This window comes from Impatiens glandulifera, chromosome 8 (assembly GCF_907164915.1).
Source record: "Impatiens glandulifera chromosome 8, dImpGla2.1, whole genome shotgun sequence".
Lineage (NCBI taxonomy): Eukaryota > Viridiplantae > Streptophyta > Magnoliopsida > Ericales > Balsaminaceae > Impatiens > Impatiens glandulifera.
In genome coordinates, this window is record NC_061869.1 from 489,142 (window position 1) to 503,248 (window position 14,107).

A 14,107-nucleotide genomic window follows, 5' to 3' on the forward strand; every position below is an offset into this window, starting at 1 on the left:
ATATGTCTAGAAACAAATACAGAGATTATTAACATGGAAATATATTGAAATTGTAAAAAATATAAAATAAAACTAATGTTATGATTCCAACTCATACGTGTCATTTTCGTTTATTAGGTAATAATTGTTAGTTGAGAATCAAATTAGGCCTAGCTAATTTTGAAGCCTTTAATTACTAATTAATTTTTTTCATATATAGCTTTGCCTTAATTATTTGTTTATTTCTTGTGGGACAGAAGAATAGTCAAAAGAAAAAAAGAACATGAAACATGATATTATTATTTTAATATTCTTGATAAAATGAGATTATAAAAAAAAAATAGTTATTTAATTAAAAAAAAAATTAAATATATTTATATATAATGAAAAAAAAAACCAATAGAAATATATGATATTTTAGTTAATAGTTTATTTTTAATGTAATTTACAAATGAATAGATGAAAAGATTTAAAATAACACAAATCAAACAAGCTGTACGTCTCGATCTTATCACGGTCTTTGGAAATTAATGTTTCACATCACTATCACTAGTCACACTTTCAAATTATATGCATCCTTGGTCAATTGTCTTTATTTATTTTTTTATGTTATTATTATCTTACATATAATGACCTTTCCTTAAACAAAAAGAAATGGTTGAAAAACAATAATTTAGATAATTGAAAGATATTATTTTTGTTCATTCGAGTAGAGACAAGAGTCTCGCAAATCTTAGTGTAGCCCATTGTGGCAAGCAAATAAAGAGCAACATATTCCCAGTTGAGCCGGGTTCACCCTCGGGTAGAAATACACAAATTTGTGGTGTAGGCGTTAGATCTATAGGACCCGCATAAATGGCCCGCCCCCACCCAAAATTAGTCGACTCGTACATTGAGAAACGCGTCCATTGAGTTATTGTCAACTTTCCACCAAATTCAAGCCTAGTTGGTCTTTTCAATTCAATATAATCAATTGTCGATTGAACATACTCTTCTGTTATTAGTTGTCTCGATTCGTGGACTCTACTCGCGATATCCGACAGGAGTCCGTCGCTAAGTTCGGATATCGTGCTCGTGGCACACGCGATGCACAGGGCGTTTCCGTAGAACCCATCTCCCAAGGGTCTTTGTTTCATCTTTTGACGAGCGTTCACCGAAAATGTCAACCGAAGTTCAAACTCAGCCGGCTCCACTTCCAAGGCCTTAACCCAACACCTCCAAACATGGGCTGCCATCGCATCAAATGTACTTATTGCAATTTTCTCGCTTTCTTGCCCCAATTGTTTTATGTGAGCCTGGAATTCTCTACTAACACGATAACATTTTTGAACTGGCTTCGTTTGCCACAAATTCATAGTCAAGTTGGACCCTTCTTCAATATTCATAAACTCCGTATGTGGATATCGAACCTTCGGAAGCCCATCGGGCTTAAATTTCTCCCTGTCCCAACAAGGAATTGGGTGAATAACCAATTTCCCGGCCCTTGCTGTAGAGGCCCAAGCATTTAAGAACTGCATTGCTCCAAGCCCATCAGATATGCAATGGCATGTCCTAAGCCCGAGACAGAATCCTCCACATTGGAATAATGTAACTTGGGCTATGACCAATGGCATGTCTGTCACTTTATACGGGCCTTCATCCGCAAACTTATACACCAATGGGCCCCAAGCGGGGTTGGGAACAGTAAGGTCTCCTAAATCGCTCAAGGACATGTTGGAATGTGCCTCAACCATAAGAGCACCTTGGTCGTGCCCAAAAAACACTTGGAGTTTACCATTCTTGGTCTCTCGAAGCCTACCCGAAAAAGGATAGTAGGGAACCAAAACCGCGGCAAGAGCTTTCCTCATAATGGGCCTGGGGTCGAGGCCCAATTGATGTTTAGGGTAGAAGAACACCGTGGGGGTGAAAACTCGAGCTCCGATCATATCATCGAGGTTTGAGAGGTAGAGAGTATCCCCGAGGCCAACAGGAATAGGGCATGCGGGCGTGACGGGTAGGACTCTATCTATGACAATAGGGATGTGATGAATATGGGGGAAATGGAGTTCTTGGACAAACGGATTAAGAGGAAGAGGAAGAGGAGTAGTCATATGATAATTATATTTATGCATGCATGAATGAATGAATGAAAATGAATTAAATGAAACTAACAATATTTAAGCTTGTAAAAAGAGAGATGAGTATACTTCATGAATCCGCCCTGCCAAGAATTTGTATATCCATTTTAAATTGTGATTCATATTAATAATTAATTACATGCGAAAGACGCTGGGATGAAGTTTCTAATAATAAGTAGAAAGAAAGTGGGTATAAAACAGTTGGATATATATGGGTCATAAAAAGATGCCACACTAGTATTTAATGTATTTATCATCATCATGCAAGTACAACATTTAAAAATCAAGCTTAATTAGCTAATTATTACTTACAGACAAACCTGCCGTTATTCCTTCATTATTATTATTATTTATTATTATTATTATTATTATTATTATTATTATTATTTTATTTTAAAAACATAGCACAACACATATTTTGATGGCCATCTTTCTCTTAGACAAAAAATAAAATTACACTTTAGCTAACCAGCTAATTTCTTAATTATTTTTCTATTTGTCATAGTTTTGTAGGTTTACAAATGAGCTGTAAGCTAGTAATTAATTTATAGGTAAAGAATGCTTAATTGCATACCAAGATAACATAGCATGCTTTCTTTCTTTAATTTGTTTAATTTATGTTATATAAAGGTTTTTTTTTTGGTAATTAATTTGGTGACTTAAACCAAAATAAGTATAACCAATTAAGATAGCTATTTCAGCTAACAAAAGTTATACTATGGAGATTAAAGATCATTCCTTTGATTTCACTAAGTTAGTTAATAACTTGTATAGGTGGTATTCGTCTAAATTAAAAGTAAGAGTAATTTTTTTAAAAGTACTTTACACAAAATTTCATATTATAAACTTACAGCTGGATTAAGTTTAGGTTATTTGAAAAACTTTGTATTCTTGTTCAATGAAAACAAAAGGTAAAATTATTTGAGTTGAAATATTAACATATATATATTTTATTTAAAGTTTATAAAAAAAATATAGACAAATTTATTAATGAATAACTTAAAGTTTTCACAAATAAAACAACCAATAGTAGACAGTCAAAGACGTACAGTAACAATAATGTGATAAATTACAATTCACAAGTGACCGGAAAAGTAATGACATTGATAATTGTGTTTTGTTTTAACCTCAACGTTTGGACATTATAATTTATAACTTATTTTTTCTTAATGTTTCTGTTGGGTTCTATGTTTGTTTTGAATATAGTCACTAATATATATATATTTTTTTTATGAAGTTTAATCATTTTTTTGTACACACAATAAAAAATTTAAATTAATCAGGAAATGAGCTAGAGGTTGTTATTAAAATAAAAAAACAATCAAAATATTTGAAAGGCTGGTTATAAAAAAGTTATTTGAAAATAGTCGAATAACACAAATATGAAAGAAGTAAGATCTTGCAGTAGGGTCTTTAGGGAATACTATATAGGCCATGCATTGGTCGTCAGGCGTGTTCTGAACTTCTGATGAGTCAAAAAATTTATTAGTTTGATATATGTGCCCAGTAGATATATATATGTAACTAATTGGGCAATTCCTAATTAATTAATTAATGTCAGTCACCCTATTTTAAATTCAATTTTGAGTTTTTTTAATCCCTAATTAGCCAAACAAGAGTAATATATTATATATTATATATTAGTTCTATTGTAAATCTATACTCTTCTTAATTTTTCTAAATCATAAATGTATTTTTCATTAGTGCTTAGTATTTATTAGTATCGCAAAAATAATATTAAATACTCAGCATAATAATAATAAGGATGCATATAATTGAAGTTATATTATTTTGTACTTGGATATTTGAATATGGAGGAACACTCTTATCTTTTTCAAATAAAAATAAAAGTAAAATAATAATGCACATGACATTGACATGGAGAGTAAAAAAATGAAACAAACTAGGGTTGTTGTTGTTGTTCTGATGAGCTAGCTAGCTAGCTAACTGGACTGGTCAAATTAAGCAAGATTCCTCCTTCAATTCAATTCAATGCATTATAAGAAGAAGAAGAAGTATCAATACAAATTTTAATGATGAATTTTCAAAATTGTAAAAAGTTTTGCTAGCTAGTATAAATAAAAGAGATTAATTAATACTATAAATGAATTTACAAGGAGAGGAGAGGAGAGGGCATCATCCATGAGACATAATTAGGACAATGGCGGGTCAAGGGAAAAGGGATCGGTCAAAGGAATTAGGACAATGATTGGGCTCCCTCAGATGGGTCCCAATCATATGCCTGCAGCGTGCCCAAACCCAGCCCAGACCCCTATCCAGCCCTACCCTACCCTTTAAATTTAAGGTACTTGGGACTTGGAGACCCTTTTTTCTTTTTTCTTTTAAATCTTTCTTCTCTTCTTCTTCTTCTTCTCATCATGTCCTATATAAGAAGGGCCATCGCTGGTGACAAGGACAGGAGCCCATCCCTGCTCTGTCCATTATTATTGCCTCCTTCTAAACATACTCAATCCTTTACTTAAACTCTTTTTATTTTATTTTATGACATTCTTATTTTTTTTATATATAAATTCTAACCGATTGGGGACATATATTTTTCTTATGGATCTAAGACAGCCTTAGCCTAAAACTTATTTCAAAATCATTTCACTCACATTTGTATATATTACATGATTTGAAGAGCACAAAAGTAACTCAACTTTCAAATAGTCATTCCATCAACAACTATATATATTCTTGTTCGATCGACCTTTCCAGATTTAATTATATTTATAGAACTAATTAGAAAAGAGACATCGTGTATATATATATATGGAAAGGGAATGAAATCTTGGTCAAAACTAATGTCGTTAATTGATAGATGATCAATCTACTCGGTAGAGCTGTTTATTATGGAAATTAACATATTAATTAGCTAACTAGGCAGCAGAATAACCAATAATATATACTCTAAACCAATAATTAAAATGAAGCTATATATCCCAAGATAGATAATTGTTAAAATAAAAAAATAGACATATATGAATGATGGTGGTGAGTGTGTGTGTGTGTGTCTGAAAGGATGTCAAATCTCGTACTTTTTGAGGAAAATGATGAAGCAGGTGGTTGAGGAGCCCCATATATATGAATACCATGTGATGTAAGTACCACTTACCTTACCTTACTTAATTACTATATACATGCAATTGCAAACTACCTCTATTTTAATTACTTCCATTCCATACACAAAATTCAGCTCTATTAAACTTAATTATTGCTTGTAATCATTAGGTTTAGGTTTAGAGGTTAATGTTTAAACAACTCTCATTTATCTCATTTTTAAGTAAATCATTTTATTAATAAATTGAGTGAAATTATAAAGATGAATGAGTGAAATAATATTTTATTTGTTTGAGTTTATTTAAACAAGTACAGTTACTTATCTACTTCATTGATATACATAATTTCATAAAATTAGTTCAAAATGCAAGCACACAGAAATTAATATGAGATTGTCAAGACTTATAAGTCAATCATAACCTAAGAACTCATGATTTTAATTATGTTTTCAAAGTTATTAGTTTGAGTATTCAAATCTCCCTGATCATTTACAAAAAAATAAATTTAAAAAAAATAATGTTAGGGAGTTTGACTATACTCTTTTATTTGGGGGAGTTTTTTTATTGAGATAAACAAAAATTTTAAATTATTACATAGTTTTGTGTAACAATTTAAAGTAATACATTTTATATTTAAACGCAATTTTTTTAATAACTGAATAATTTGAAACAAGTTAAATGAGAATATTTTGAATCAAACTTATCTTTGAATAATAAGGAGATGAATGATTTTTATATATTAAATATATTTGAGAATAATTGAATCTCTTTGAATAATAAGGAGACGAATGATTATTTTATTGGGAGCAGGTTTGGTTCTTCGTATATAGTGCCTTCCAAATGTCCGATAGTGGGTTGTGTATCGAAATACTCGTTAAGACATGAAAGCCCATATCCAATAATAATTTTAATAATAAATATTTTATGTATAATTAACTAGAAAAAAATGCAATTCCCAATACAATTTGTACAAAATTGGCACTCTCAAGTTAAGCCCAATTCGTTTTTATTATTTGAATAACTAAAACAACAATAAACAAACATTTCTCATTTTATTTATTTATTATTTTTTTTTATTCATCAAAATAGTTCATTTATTAATTAAAATATAAAAATATTTTTTATTTTATTATTGTATATTAATATTTCTTAAGTGTTTTTACAAAAACATCAATTGTTAATTTTTTTTAAATAATTAATTTTGTTTGAAAACCATATAAACGACCTTATTTGTTTTTCTCTCTCTCTCTCCATAAGATTAGAATGGATAGCAGTAAAGAGAATTGCATTATATAACTGCTAATTAATTAATTAATTAATACACACATACTGTAATTATATTGTGGACAAATAAAATATAAGAAATAAATATACACGTACGTAGGGGATATAGATATTATAAGATAGTAGACTAATTAATTATTAAGCACACGTAAATAATACGTGATTATTGCAAGCGTTACCACCTATGGATCCATCTTAATAATATATGTTTATATATTTGATAAAATTAGGAAAGAGGAGACCTATGAGGTGCCCCTTTTCTCCGATTACTTAACGGGAGAACAATTCCAGATAGGAAGCCTCTTCTCCCCCCAGCGGCGGCCTTGCTCTTCTTTTTCCCTTTTCCTTTATGATGATGATCATCGATATCATCATCATCGTTACATATCATCATTTCTTCTTCTTCTTTCTCCTCCTTCTCCTCATTCTCAGAACTGTGGACGAAGGTAATTGGATTAATGACTTCATGTTGATCTCCGTTCATCCGAAGAGCCTCGAATTGGGAGAATGCCATGTCGGATGCATCAAAACGACATATCATGTTCAATAAGTCTTCCCCTTGGTACACCATATAATCCACCTGAATGAATTAATTAATTTAGTTACCAATTAAGAATTAATAATAATAATGTTATTACTTAGGCATGCACAATTAATATTGTATAATATATATATATAATGGTGCATGATGATATGATGTGATTGAGAAAATGGGGTTGGGAAAGGGGGGCATGTGATAAAGGTAGTGTTTGGTACAAGTGAGTGCATGTAGAAAAAGACAAATAAATAAATAAATAAATAAAATACCTTGCATGAAAGAGAACAGAAGAGGTATGGCTCCTGTAGGATTCTGCAACAGGTGAGGCAAAAGTTGCCAGACCCTTTCGAAGAAGAAGACGACGAAGAATTTGACGACCTAATTGACTGTGCTCTCTCATTTAAGAATATCACTTTCGCACCATTAATTGTGTAATTCTGCAACCCCCCACACATTTTATTTACATTACAATATTACAATACAATTCAATGAAATACCAAATTCAATTCAATTATTATATACGTACATACCTGAATATAAGAGCAGTCAATCAGCTTCTCCAGATCGTCAAATCTCACAACATCATGGTAAACATAACGCCTCACCTAATATATAATATATATATATATATATGATCAAGACAAACACAAATTATATATATTAATTCATATTTATTTTATCCATATCAACTAGCTAGCTAGCTAGTAGCTAGTCTATCTAGTCTCTCAACCTAAACCTAGAACTAACTAATTAACTAACTCCTAATATTAATTAATCGAAACCAACAGCCAATTACTGCGGCTGGCTCGGACACCATGCATGCAATACAAATTATACAAGTGCCATTCAAAACTCTATTAATTATTAATTAGCTAATTTATTATAAGTAAACAAAAAAAAAAAAGAATAAGAAGAAGAATTCTTCATCTTCCTAATTCAGTAATTCATATATTTATAGCTATAAATACATAATTAATTTCCAACAGTTTAATTTATGCTAGCTAGCTAGCTATTGCCGGCTGCCTTTTGGAGAAATTAAATTTGTATTGATTTTTAATTATATCTATATATAAATATCGAAATGATTGAAAATTAATGTTAAAACCCAAAAAAGCACCGACAATGAGAGCTTCCACCAAACAAGGCCTAATTAAATTATATATATTATTGTCTCATTGATCTCAATCCCGTGGATGTACTTGTTCTAGCTAGTGCTTTATAAAACTAATAATAATAATAATTAATTAATTATAAATATATATTCTACCAAACATCCGTCTTCACTTTAATTAGCTATGTTGGCTCGGATATTTTTATATATTCCTAATTAGATTAACACTCAATTATGAATTATATACTGATGTCATCATAGATCTTGTCTAATTTAAAATTAATTAGCAACCAATTAAAATTATATGTGAATGGTTATAACCTGCTTAATTTGGAATGAATGAATGATTAATTTATTTATTTGAATAGATAGATATATATATAATTTGGGTTGAATGGGCATGAGGAGGAGCGGGTTTTTTTATATCTGAAGTAAAAAAAGAAACAAGGAAAAATGATTGTAGGTACGTACATACCTTATTTAGAGACTTCCTTAAGAATTAATGGACATGAAAAATTCAGTGGACAGACTTCAATAATTAATTATTAATATGAACAAGGACTCGAGCTAGCTAGCTAGCTAGGAATGAGACAAATTAATAATAGCTATATATATTTTATTTTTATTTTTTTATTTTATTTTGAAAAAGAAAAGAAAAATAGAAACCTGAAGAAGGGGATGATGATTGGAAGGATGAGAAGGGAGGCAGTGAAGGCAAAAGCTGAGGCAACAGTGAAGACAGAAGATGTTCTTCTCGTTCTTCCTCCTCTGCCGGTGGCTTTCGCACCCTTCAAAGAATCTCTCCCGAGTTAACCCTTCAAGCCATCCTGGTTTCACTACTACTACTGCCCCACCGCCACCACCACCGCCACCGCCACCGCCTCTTTCCGCCGCCGCTGCCGATGACTCATCACCAAGTCTAACCATACTTACTAGCTCAGTTCTACTCTCTACTATCTTTCTCTCTCCCTATCTCTATAGAGAGTAGTAAGTTATAATGTTATATAATAAATAGTTAATAACTCACTCACTCAAGATTTATTATTATTATTATTCATATAACTTTGTTTGTGTACTTTGTTTTCTTTTCTACTAGCTAGCTTCTAATTCAATATCTATATTTGTAGCATATACTTGTCCACATGCTTAATGTCATTTTTCTTTTTTACCTTTCTATGTATTTGCGACAACAACCACAACCCCAACCCCTATTCCACCCTATTTTACATTTTCATTTTTTTTTACATCAATAGATAAAAACCTACCAAGAACCCCCCATAGTGAATCCAATTTTATATTGAATAAGTTTTACATTTTCAAAAAACAAATAGCCCTCCATTTTATAATTTGTTGTTGATAATAAATCATAATTTAACTATGTCATGAATGAAGTTAGCATAGCATGCATAATAATATTGATAATTAATTAATTAGACATAAAAGATCTGGCCAACGTTCAACAGACTTTCATGAGGAACATTGAAAATGACACTATTCTCCCTGCATATCTTACGAAGGAAAGCATAAACATAATCGATAGCTATCTTCTTAAGGAACATTGAATCTCTCCTCGCCCTCACCACCGTGTTCCCTAGTATATGGACCACCCCCGCATCCCTGCAACTCGCCAAGAACTCCAACTCGCTCCCTTCCGTCAGGTTGCTTATCGTGCTGCTTCCCGCCTGCAATGGAGACCGACTCACCTCCACAATCGAGTCCAACGACGAAGAAACTGTCACGTCCACTATCGAAGAGAACGTCGTCTGTTGCTGTTTCTCTGTCGTAGTCGTCTGCCCGTACAAACTGTACTCGTCCGAGTCCGAGTAACCTTCCATCATAGACTCCAGCCGGACAAACAGGAATAGGTTATCGAATAGCTTCTTCTCAAAATCCTCGTCTTTCTTGTGAAGGTCCTTGTAACCGTACCTAGCCACGCACCTGAACATGTGGTAATTCTTCGGTCCTATCCGTTTTACAAGAAACCTCTCCTCCTCAGGGACCGTGTATACCGGTAGATACTTCACGCAGACAAACACCACCACGGAATGAATGGCGGGAAGATTCGTTATCAAGTGTGAGAAAATGTGGGGCACCCCACCGGTCAGCTCCGAGTAAACAAGTCCAACTCCAGGTACACGAACCAAACCCAAACTGGGCCCGAGCCCCAGAATCCAAGCCATCGACACCTTACTGTGCATCTCGAACTCGTATCGTTTGAGGGTGCTGTAGTGCCACACATACATGATGATCAGAAAGGCGGCCGCAATAACCAGAGGAACCCAGCCACCCTGGTCAACCTTAAACAGAACAGCTGAAAAGTAGGTGCACTCCACCACTAGAGACAACCCCGTGAAGATCACCACAAAGATCCAATGGCAGTGCCATACAAGTAACATGATCAATGTCATGATCAATGTCGTCACCAACATCACGATTACAACAGCAGTCCCTGTTCAAATTAATTCATTAATAATTCGTCTATATATTTATTGACAGGAGGTTAATTCACAGAGGAATACTGACCATAAGCATTTGCAATTTGGATTTGATGTTTGAATCCAGCAGTCACTGCAATGCATAGGATCATGAGGATCCAGTTAATATCTGGAATATATATCTGCCCGAGGAATTTCTTCGAAGTATGAACTACTTTTATTCTCGGGAAACAACCAAGTGCATGAGCCTGTTTGATTATTGAGAAAGTAGCAGATATCGTCGCTTGGCTTGCCACTATAGCAGCTAAAGTCGCCACCACAAACATCGGCCAGTATATGCTTTCTGCATATATATATTGATTACAACTTCTATTTTATTCATTCACATGATCAAGAAGATCACAAACGCATGCAATTGAATTGATGTCAATTAATTTGAACCTGGTATTGACTTGTAGAATGCATCCACAACATGATCCTGATGCTTCATAAGGTAAGCAGCTTGTCCAGAATACGCTAACAAAAGGCATGGAAACACCAGAACAGTGAAAGCAAGTTGTATGGCCGAGACTGGAAAATGGGCTAAATCTGCAAACAGAGCCTCTGTCCCTGCAAATTGTTTGTACATCTTCTTTTAATAAGCTAACAACACAAGTTCTTTTTTAACAAGACATGTTTCTTACCGGTGATACTAAGCATGATTCCACCAAGAGAGGTCCAACTGTCTCTCCTCCCCCTTTTAAAATATCGATATACATAAACTGGTGAAAAGGCTTTCAAAACGCTGCTGTCATACTTCCAAATATTTACGATGCCAATACTCCCAATTAAAAGGAACCACAAAAGCACAATTGGAGCAAACAACCACCCGACTCTATCGGTACCATAATGCTGCATGCTGAATAAACCCACCAAAATGACAAGAGCAACAAACACAACTATGTCTGTTGCTCAAGAAAATATGTCTATTATTAGGCCTAAGCTTTTAACTTAATTTCATAACATTCAAAATAGTTACCATTGCTCATCTGAGGGTGGTTTATCTTAATCCCACCAGCAGCTGAAAGAACTGAAATTTGAACAGGCAAAAATCAAGAACATTTCTTTCTATTATTTTATACTAGGAAAGGCAAAAAAGGTACCAGATATTGTGGGAGTGAGAATCCCATCTCCAATTACCATACAAGTTCCAACTAGAACAAGAATGAGAAGGGCATTCTTTCTAGAAGTGTGCCTCTCCAACCATCTCTTGGTCTTTGCAGCAAAGGAGTGCTCATGGAATGTGGTACGGCTATATGTTGTCAGATCCTCGTCAGTCCTATGCTGGTTAGGGATCGTTCTGATTTTTGCATGCCGGCAAAGCAGAGAGTAAAGGGCAAAGGTGCCACCTGCACTATCATCAAAAAGGAAATCAATGAATGAATGAATGAATGAATCTCATCCATTATCTTCTTAGTTAGTTGTTGGTAATTAATTATAAATCACCAACATTAGATTGAATTATAAGTGTAGCTTTCTAGAAGAAAACTAAAAGCACAAGTGTAATTGAAGTTTTTTAGCTCACCTTCACCATTGTCATTAGCCTTGCACACTATAAAGACATACTTGATTAGAGGGATAAGTGTAAGGGAGTATATAATACATGACAGAGCTCCAATGACATCCTCTGGATCTTTGATTCCGTGAGGAAAAGTGTTGTTGAACACATATAGAGGAGATGTGCCTAGGTCTCCATACACTACTCCCAGACTCTGAAATGCGAGTCTAATCAATAGAAGTGTTGAAAATTTCTGCAAAAAAGAAAACCCCCAATTCATATCAATCAAATAAAGAAACATAGAAACATGCAATGCAGCTTAAGCAGATGCAGGTAAAGTGAATTGTAGTCCAAGTCAAGTTTTGATGCTGAGTATAGTTAATGAATTCCATATTATTATTATTATTAGGATGAAGGGTTTCCAAGGAAAGGAAGGAAACTGAATCTAAAACTTTTAATCCATAGAAACAAAAAGGCAGTTTAAAAAAGAGGAGTATATACTTACTTTTTCTCTATACATGTTCTTGAGCTTTCCGGCCTCTTCATCCATGGGTTGGTCAATCTTCTGCTCCAAGTCCCACATGCTGCCTTTGTTATCACCTTCATCGTCAAATTCTACTCCAGTTGCCATCTATCTATCTATCTATCTATCCAGATAACTGATCAGTTTGACCGAACCGTCGACCTTTTTAATCCCTCTCTTTCTTTCTCTCAACAAAAAAGAAGAACAAATCCAATTTGAATTCTCAAATAATCAACCAGAATTATTTAACTATATCAGAGAAACAAAACCCCCCCGCAAAACCCAGGTGAAGAGTGAATGAGCATTAATTAAAAGGTGAGCGAAATTGGCCAAGATTGAAGTTGAAGGAGAAAAGAAGTCAGCTGTAGTTCCTCAGATCCATAATAATAAACATATAGAAAGACAATAAGGCGATGAATAGAGGACTTGACAATGGGATAGATAGATAGATAGAAAGAGGGGGAGATGATAATTGAATGAAACAACGCCTATTTGTTGTTGTAGAGTCTGCTGCTGTTCTGTTCTTTATCAGTTGGTTGAAAGAAAAGAAAAGAAAAAGAGAAGCTTTTTTTCTCTAGAGTAGCTAGCTGCTAGCGGGTCTGTCTGTATGCAGACAAAACAAATTTCACCGAGCTCGTCCACCACCGCTTCCTCTCATCGTCTCCCTCCTCCATCCTCCCTCTTTTGAGAGAGTGGGCTTTCTTTCATGTGCGGTGCGTGATGCTACGCGACACAAATCTCTCATTGAATGGAATGGAATGGAATTGGAAATATGTGCGTCTTTCTGTACTGTACATACCATACCTCTACAATTTCATTTCGTCTTCTTCTTGCTTATTTTTTTTATTCTCACTTTCTTATTATAATATATTATTATGGATTACCAATCTTAATTCATAATAATCTCACACACAAAATACATTATTATTAATAATATGGGTCACATATTTCTGATTACCCTATTAAATAAACTAATTCTTAATCATAATTAGAGTTTGAGTATTGTATCAAATTAATATCTTAATAATCTAAAGAATATATATTTAAATTATTTTTTTAAATATTAAAATTAAAATTAACAATTCTATAGTTTTTCTAAACATATAAATTGAATCCTAATAAATTGTGTGTGATATAATTACAATCTTGAATTTGACTCTTCCAAACGATAGCATCTTCAAAGTATATTCTGGGCTTGGCTTCAGTAACACTATAAATGATTTTTACATGCAATTAATTGTTCAACCCCGCGCGTGGGATTTCTAATATAATTCTTAATCAGCAAATTAACACACTATTATTATTATTATATAATTTCAATCAACCTCTAATATTTGCTATTAATTAAATACTCTCTAAAAATGATTCACTGAATATATATAATATTTTAATTAGTGAGTGTGAGTGTTAATTATATATATATATATGCCTCTAAGGCTCTAAAAAAATGGGTCGGACGGAAAGATAATGGCTGGATATTTAATTTTAACATCACATAGTAATTAAGGAGGAGATTATGAACTT

The 14,107-nt window shown here is 33.1% G+C and overlaps 3 protein-coding genes across 4 annotated transcripts; all 3 read right to left on the minus strand.

Moving 5' to 3' along the window:
* Positions 1 to 680: 680 nt before the first annotated feature.
* Positions 681 to 2,042, minus strand: LOC124911577 (omega-hydroxypalmitate O-feruloyl transferase; the record flags this gene model as incomplete). The annotated part of the gene is made up of 1 exon (XM_047452080.1): positions 681 to 2,042. A coding segment is annotated over one exon (1,362 nt), but the record flags the coding sequence as incomplete, so codon positions are not given.
* Positions 2,043 to 6,665: 4,623 nt separating this feature from the next.
* Positions 6,666 to 9,015, minus strand: LOC124911578 (protein RGF1 INDUCIBLE TRANSCRIPTION FACTOR 1-like). The gene is made up of 5 exons (XM_047452081.1): positions 8,755 to 9,015; positions 7,508 to 7,582; positions 7,247 to 7,414; positions 6,882 to 7,019; positions 6,666 to 6,851 (listed from the first exon to the last, which is right to left on the minus strand). Exons 1-5 carry the CDS (start codon positions 9,013 to 9,015, stop codon positions 6,666 to 6,668), a joined length of 828 nt encoding a protein of 275 aa, XP_047308037.1.
* Positions 9,016 to 9,506: 491 nt separating this feature from the next.
* On the minus strand, positions 9,507 to 13,270 carry LOC124911422 (potassium transporter 11-like). 2 transcript variants are annotated; one of them, XM_047451901.1, is made up of 8 exons: positions 12,566 to 13,270; positions 12,088 to 12,313; positions 11,666 to 11,911; positions 11,542 to 11,592; positions 11,207 to 11,467; positions 10,965 to 11,132; positions 10,612 to 10,866; positions 9,507 to 10,537 (listed from the first exon to the last, which is right to left on the minus strand). In XM_047451901.1, exons 1-8 carry the CDS (start codon positions 12,689 to 12,691, stop codon positions 9,519 to 9,521), a joined length of 2,352 nt encoding a protein of 783 aa, XP_047307857.1. In that variant the 5' UTR covers positions 12,692 to 13,270; the 3' UTR covers positions 9,507 to 9,518. The 2 variants fall into 2 exon arrangements, with proteins under 2 accessions (XP_047307857.1, XP_047307858.1); XM_047451902.1 differs by lacking the exon at positions 12,566 to 13,270 and having other exon boundaries at positions 11,666 to 11,916; positions 12,088 to 12,227.
* Between the last annotated feature and the right edge of the window lie 837 nt (positions 13,271 to 14,107).